The sequence below is a fragment of the Sphaeroforma arctica genome (assembly GCF_001186125.1).
Source record: "Sphaeroforma arctica JP610 unplaced genomic scaffold supercont1.472, whole genome shotgun sequence".
Classification (NCBI taxonomy): Eukaryota; class Ichthyosporea; order Ichthyophonida; genus Sphaeroforma; species Sphaeroforma arctica.
In genome coordinates, this window is record NW_014040086.1 from 31,507 (window position 1) to 39,333 (window position 7,827).

Consider the following 7,827-nt stretch of genomic DNA (forward strand, 5'->3'; position numbering starts at 1 on the left):
ATATATATATAGGTAATATATATATATTATTAAGTATATATATATGTATGTATGTATAATATATATATATATGCGTGCGTGTGTGTGTGTGTGTGTGTGTGTGTTTGGCTATGTGTGCATCTCAAGCGCTACCTGTTCTCTAAGCTATCTAAAACTGAGGGTACAATTGTCTCTGCCCTGTCCTCTTGCAACGAAGGACGTTCCGCACCTCCCGGATACAACGCCTAGACGAAGACACAGACCTCTCTACCCTGCGCAAATGGGACAAAATGTTCGAGAAACTGGGCCTGAACACTTACAAAGAAACATTCAAACAAAATCTCATGACGGATAGACAGGTACGTGACAGTACATGTGCGCAAAGGGGGGGGGTTTGTGCTATAGAGGATTAAGGTTTTCTACAACCCGATACCACTGTGTGCATATCTTCACGTTTTAATCTACCCACTTCATGATTTGGAAATGTATTCGAGGGTTTTTAAGGTTTTATTAAAATAACTTAGTGAGTAGGAAATTGAGTAACCGCTTGTATATTGTGGAGTGTCTCTTACACTATGCTCTCCTCGATAAATGTAAATTTAAATATTATTGTGCTCGATTGAATGCCTTGAATATATATATATATGTGTGTGTGTGTATGTATGTATATATATATATCACTGATTCTTTTGGCAAGAAATGCCCTCTGTAAATCACGAATTCTTGACCATTTCCGTTTATCACAGTAGATTGTGCTGTTGCTGTGTTGCACATTAGCTATCATTAGTATGCGCACATTAACTCGTTTGTTGTCTTCCGTCTCTTGTGCTTTCACGCTCAGCTGCGTCAAAAAGCCGCGGTGAAAAGGACAAAGGTCTTCAGAGCTGCAGCTGCTGAATCTGGGATACCCTTCCAGAAGACGGAGGAGGTAAGTCATGCACTGTACACGTGAGAGTGCTGCACTGCGTGTGTATACATAACCATCCTTAGATGTGCACGTGCACGAGCCGTTCGCATATATCTCCGTGCAGCCCAAACATAAATACATACGTACATACATACATACTACGTATCCAGCAGCATGAAACGCGTACTCATGCTGAACGAGCCATATACGTCCGTGGAATTGACGTGACACTCGCGTTCATGCACAAACACACTTTAATCCCTACATCTGCACTCGCATCTGTGTATATGTGTGCTATCTCATTCTATACCCTTCGTGTACTGGCAATAGGAGTACAACGCATTTTTAAAGGCGAAGGCGGCACAGAGAGGCGTGACCGCCCCAGAGAAAGCCAAGCCGACTTCCAGTCCCAAAGGCGAGGTAGGAGGTGCACGTGGGGTAGGGACTGTATGGGATTGGCCTTGTCTTTTATATGTGAGTGAGTGACGCTTGATGTGGTGTAGTAGGGCATAGCAAAGACAAGGAACCCCCTAAACCCCAAAGAGGTGGGTGGTAAAAACGCCTACCTGAGTTGCTTGTAGTGTACAGCGCGTGTGTGTGTGATCTTATGCTGTTGGGATATAGAAAAGAATGGGAGGACTTTTAACTTGTTAGGGTTTTAGGGTTTCGCAGGAAAGGCGAGCTGATAGGGTTTTAAGGTTGAGGGTTTAACGCAGTACACCTGGGGATGTCCTTGTAAAGGGCTAGCAATGTGTCGTATATGGAGCTATTGGAGTTCATATGTCCCAGGATAAAACATAGGAAGACAGAATCGAATGCACACCCCTATATAGCAGTCTACACACATCCGCAGACAGCCCCGCGTTCTCATAGAGATGTGTAAGCTCTCCATCCTTCTCACTCGTTTATATACATTTATATATATACTTATATAAGTATATACGCACATATCCCTCCCCGCCTGTCTCATTCGCCACCACAGTCAGTCCAAGTGGACAGCACAAAGATGGTGGGGGCCGCAACGGCCGCAGCCACCAGCGCAGTCGATTGGGATACTTCATCGGATGAAGCTACAAATGTATGTCAGGTCCACATGTGTGTGTATAGTGAAATTACTTCGTGTTTGTGTTTGTACTTAGGCATCAGATGAGATTGGAAATGCATGTCCCGTGCATGTGTATGTACATGTACATAAGATGAGACTATAAATGTGTGTCACGTTGACAATCATATGTGTGTATATACTGTATGCGTGTACGGAATCACGAAGGTGTGCCACGCCAGATTTGTGTAGTGTGTCGTGTAGGCGTCTCTAGTTTTGATGTGCATGTAGTACTACATGTGTCTTAAGAGTGTAAAGCTCTCATTGATACGATTGTATTTAACCGGATCAGGTCGTATAGCATCTCAATAAACTATCATGGTGTGTCTGGGGTTGTTAAGGACATGCGGGCCTGTGCTGGTTATAGTGAAACTCTCGCATGCAAGGATGTGCCTGACCAGAGTTGGCCGCAGTAGATGAATTATAGTTATAACTTCCTAACCCCTAAACTGCTAACAACGCTTTGGTAAAGGGTAACCATGGCAACGATTCAGGCGAAAGGCCCCTTAGCCCGAAAGATCTTCATAAGCAATTGTAAGTTTCCGTGTGAATTCAGGTTGAATGCGGTGTTGCAGACATGTGCTCTGGTACGAATGTATTCGAAGTATTTCACCTTCTTGTCGTATGGATATGGATATAAACTAACATATATATATATATATATGTATCTATGTATGTGCTTATGTGTATATATGATGTGTATGTATATATATATATATGTGTGTGTGTGTGTATCCCGTAGTGCGTTCATCACATTTGTAAGTTACCGTCTTGTTTTCATCATGTGCGGAGATGATTTCGATCTTGTAAAAGCTGTTACTTTGAGGGTATATATCTGATAGTGTGGCTGGAGCTATGAATTGGATCCTAAAATGTATTTTTACGGTGGATAATCCTAGATGTATGATTAAGGTGGGTAATCCTAGATGTGTGATTACGGTGGGTAATCCTATATATATATGATTATGGTGGGTAATCCTACATGTACGATTACGGTGCATAATCCTACATGTATTTACGGTACATAATCCTAGATGTAAATTACGGTGGGTAATCCTACATGTAAGATTACGGTGCATAATCCTACATGTATACTTACGGTGCGTAATCCTAGGTTTGTGATTACGCTGGGTAATCCTACATGTATGAATACGGCGGATAATTCTAGATGTGTGATTACGATGGGTCATCCTACATGTATGAATACGGCGGATAATTTTAGATGTGTGATTACGATGGGTAATCTTACATGTATGATTACGGCGGATAATCCTAAATGTATGAATACGGTGGGTAATCCTAGATGTATCAATACGGCGGATAATTCTAGATGTGTGATTACGATGGGACATCCTAGATGTATCAATACGGTGGGTAATTCTAGATGTGTGATTACGATGGGACATCCTAGATGTATGAATACGGGGGATAATTCTACATGTGTGATTACGATGGGTCATCCTAGATATATGATTACGGTGGGTAATTCTAAATTTGTGATTACGATGGGTCATCCTAGATATATGATTACGGTGGGTAATTCTAAATTTGTGATTACGATGGGTCATCCTGGTCACAGTCTTTGCAGTCGTAAGCCTATTGTGTTCTCGATATAATTTGTGGGTCTCGTTGTGGAATCATATACAACTCGTGACGAGCGCACACGAGTGTGTTGGTCTCCTAATTAGGATGCACTTATACTCGCAGTCTGTATACGTCACTTCACTAACCGTATGTACTTGTACACTCCTACCTCATCTACAATCTGACGGAACAAATCTGTCGTCATGAATCTACTTGTTTATCTCTACCGGTCTATCTCTATCAGTCAAAGTCCAGGATACGATGTTGACCCGGACATGTACGACGAAGATGGGTATCCCATATTCGACCAATCCAAAACCGAGTTAGCCTACGAAGCAGCTGGAAAGGGTGCGTGGTATCGAGAACTCGAGCAATGGGCCGAAGACATGGACCCCAAAGACGCCAAACGGATCTACGAAGAGGTTTGGGCGGAGGAGGCGGCCCGAAAAAAAGGGATCGAGGGCAAGGGCCAGGACTCTGCGCTCGGGGACGGAGCCGAGAGCGAGACTGGTGAGATGCATGAGTATGGCAAGGACTTAGAGGAAGTGGGGGCCAGTGAGGATGAGGCGATGAAGTACCGTGAACAGTACAGGTGAGAAGACTTGTGTGTATGCATGTGTGTAGATGTGTGTGTATATGTGCATGTAGGAATATATATATGTTTCCATATGTGTGAATGGTTATGTATCTACCTATGTGTGTATAAGTATGTGTTTACATATGTGTATATGTGTTTTCATATGTATATATATGTGTGCGTGTGTGTGTGCTAGTCGTATAGTTCTATTGGCGGTTTTTCAACATGTTTACCTTTGTTGCATGTCCGTTCATTTCTTTCCATGCTCGTCATGTTTTCAAGATACTGTACAGATATACGAGACCAGCAGTACTTGTTTTAGCTGCATGTAGTATTATATGTATATATATATATATATATATATATGCATATATGGCGCGACAGCCTAATTCAACATCTGTGCTGTGTTTATTGCATCCCTGAAACGACGTGCATTCGGTACTACCGTTTCATCGCGAATGTGTGTGTTTTGCTTGTGCTTGTGCTAACGCACCCACCTATACTTATGATAAACCCAAGTGGCCACAGTTGGCGTCTCTGGCATTAACAGCTGTCTCGCCTGATCAACCTTTATATAGCACACATTTGTGTATAGTCGCGTGAGGTCGGGGGCAGCCCCTCCCATTCGGGCCCCAGAAAACCCCACACTGTGTATGGTTATAGTTACACAGTCAATCATATTCACTATTCATATCGTTTACAACGTCTGTGAAAACGTACATTTGCATTTCATAACGCTTACAATGTCTGTGAAAACGTGTGTGTAGCTACGAGGAGGGTGAGCACGACGTGAGTGACGGCGAGAACAAGGAGAAGGAACGTCTGGAACGTAAACGACTGCGCGCAGAGGCACGGGCTAAGGAAGCCATGGAGGCAAAGAAGGAGGAGATGCTGGGGTATGCGAACTATATATATTTATATTATTATATTGTTATATTATTATATATATTGTGAGTACCTCTCTTTGCCACAAACAGTTTGGAACGAGACAGACCTTTGCGTAGTATTTAAATAGTTTGATAGCTCGTCAAGACGATATAGGCTGATCATGTCATATCTTTGACTTATAACACACTACGGCTGGCCAGTGTCTGTGTGTGCAGCCAGCGACAGTCCCCTCTGAATATGTTGCTATCTTCGATACACTATATACTACTTATGCATATACGGTATACATCTTCTTGTACATTTTATGCAAGTAAACTATTGGTTCAAATAATTGTAGTATATATGTAACATACATTTTACTTTTGTACGGCATTCCAACTAGCCCGCATACCTAAGAGTCCACAGAAACTACCTATATTTCTATGTAGCCATAGCTATATATCTATATCTTTATATATATATATATATACACCATGCGTTAGTCTAAGTATTGATTTGTAGGTGCGTTGTAGCGTTCGCAAATGTGAATGTATTTATTATTCGTTGTGTTACTATAATTCTGGACACATAGATGACCATTGGTCGGTGTACTCGTACGAGTGTAGCGCTACAGCACAATACGCCGCAACAGATCACCAGAATCGTTTTATTAGCAACCGCGTACGTACAGTCTCAGGTCAATGCTGTAGATATCCTACGTAGTACTAGTCACTACCACCTACCAGTCACTAGTTTTGACAGGCATGTGTGTGTGTACATACCTTAGATTACCTCCTCGTATACTATTTACTAATCCCTTATAGAATCCCACTTCCTTCTCATAGTAAATCATAGCTCATCTCCACCTATAGCTCAATTCACTCTGTACTGACTCATACTTCTAACTGAGACCACTAGTAGTAACTCCACGCGTAAGTACCAAAGAGAAATATGAAGATACATGGGAGGACATTAACGAACATACGAGTCAAACATATTTATATAGTGTACAGTGAAGATACATGGGAGGACAACAACGAACATACGAAGTCAAACGTAATCAATATAGTGATACAGTCTACGTGCGAACCTATGACCTGTCTATATACCATGTGCATTCACCTGCTCAACTATTAATCAATCATTTAATACACCAAACTAATCAAGTATTGAACACCCCCAACTAATCAAGTAATCAATACACCCAACTAATCATGTATTCAAAACACCCAACTAATCTAGTAATCAATTTACCCAACTCATCAAGTAATCAAAACACCCAACTAATCAAGTAATAAATACACCCAACTAATCAAGTAATCAATACACCCAACTAATCAAGTAATCAATACACCCAACTAATCAAGAAATCTATACACCCAACTGATCAAGTAATCTATACATCTACTATCCAGTGAGGAAGAGGATGATTTTGACATAGAGAATGACGAGAATATGATTGAGGTGGAGGGCAGTGGCGACGAAGACATTGGGTTCTCTGAAGATGAACAGGATGAGGAGGCCGGTAGGTCAGCCCGCACAGGGGCGCTTGCACTGTGTGTGTTTGTGCATGTGTGTGTGTGTGTTCATATATATATATATATATGGGTGTTTGTGCATGCGCGTGCAAAGTGTGGTACATTTCTGGGCGACATATGCGTGCGAGTGAGCTGTTTGTAGTTCCGTCCGTCATCCCTTGCAGCGCGGTTGTGTGCTTGTGGATGCACCTTGCTGATACACACACACATGATCACAGCTCACATCCTTTGCGCTTATACACACACATCGTTTGGATACACTCCTACATATACAGAACACGACCTGATTGAGGACCACGACTTCCACCCTGATTTGGATATGCGTCTGATTGAGACCAAGCGTGTTGTCAACCAAACCGGTGGAGGAAAGATCCAGTCATTCGTATCGATTGTGGCGGTGGGAAATGGGGCGGGGTATGTAGCGCACACATGCATGCATACATACATATGGTCCACATGCATGCCATACAAATGTTCGGTACCGGATTTGTGAAGTGGACGGGATACATGGAGGGATGTAAGTGTGTGTGTCTGAGATTCTGCGCACAGACGGATCATCGTGTGGCGATACACATGTGTTGGTGTTGATGTGTATGTATGTATGTATGTATGTATATATATATATATATATATGTATATTTGTATTTATATATATATTTGTGTGTGTTTGTGTTGATGTTTGTATATATATATTTACAGGTGTTTGTGTTGATGCGTATGTATATGTACATGTATGCAGATGGTAAGTTTTGAGAGGCTAGTATGTACAGAACGATTCAGATTGATGAATAGACGTGCATGTGTAGCGGAACCGAAGTACATTCATATCAGCATGTGAGGATGCACTTGTGTTCGTGTTGATGTCCATGTATGTGTACATGTACATATATGCAGTGTTGAAGTGCATGTATATGTACATGGACATATATGCAGTGTACACGTAAACCAGCAGCGTGGTCCAGAGGTGTTGTTGGAGGCGCACTATCAGATCGTGTGCATGAGCCGTTATATGTACATATGCAAGTGTACGTGTATGTGTGTATATGTATGCAGCGAAGCTTAAACACAGCACGAGAAGGTTGTAAGTAGTACATACTTACTATATGACCAAGACTAGCTAACAAGTACACATGTGCATTCGGCAGCCAACACCGGCGTAGACACTTGACACTGTGATCACAGTATACGTACTTCTCACCTGTTTGATGAGTGACACACCGGAAAATTGACTGTGTGTTACTGAACTATATACATATATGTGTGTGTGTGTGTG

General features: G+C 41.9%; 1 protein-coding gene across 1 annotated transcript in view; it reads left to right on the forward strand.

Moving 5' to 3' along the window:
• The window catches only part of SARC_06555 (hypothetical protein), a gene marked incomplete at its 3' end in the record, with an annotated part of 8,354 nt that extends 737 nt beyond the window's left edge, over positions 1-7,617 (forward strand). The window contains exons 2-11 of the mRNA XM_014299533.1: positions 197-338; positions 821-907; positions 1,217-1,306; positions 1,869-1,964; positions 2,461-2,522; positions 3,817-4,164; positions 4,917-5,045; positions 6,432-6,541; positions 6,830-6,968; positions 7,608-7,617. Of these exons, the coding sequence (XP_014155008.1) occupies positions 197-338; positions 821-907; positions 1,217-1,306; positions 1,869-1,964; positions 2,461-2,522; positions 3,817-4,164; positions 4,917-5,045; positions 6,432-6,541; positions 6,830-6,968; positions 7,608-7,617 (1,213 nt within the window). The remainder of the gene's footprint in view (positions 1-196; positions 339-820; positions 908-1,216; positions 1,307-1,868; positions 1,965-2,460; positions 2,523-3,816; positions 4,165-4,916; positions 5,046-6,431; positions 6,542-6,829; positions 6,969-7,607) is intronic.
• Between the last annotated feature and the right edge of the window lie 210 nt (positions 7,618-7,827).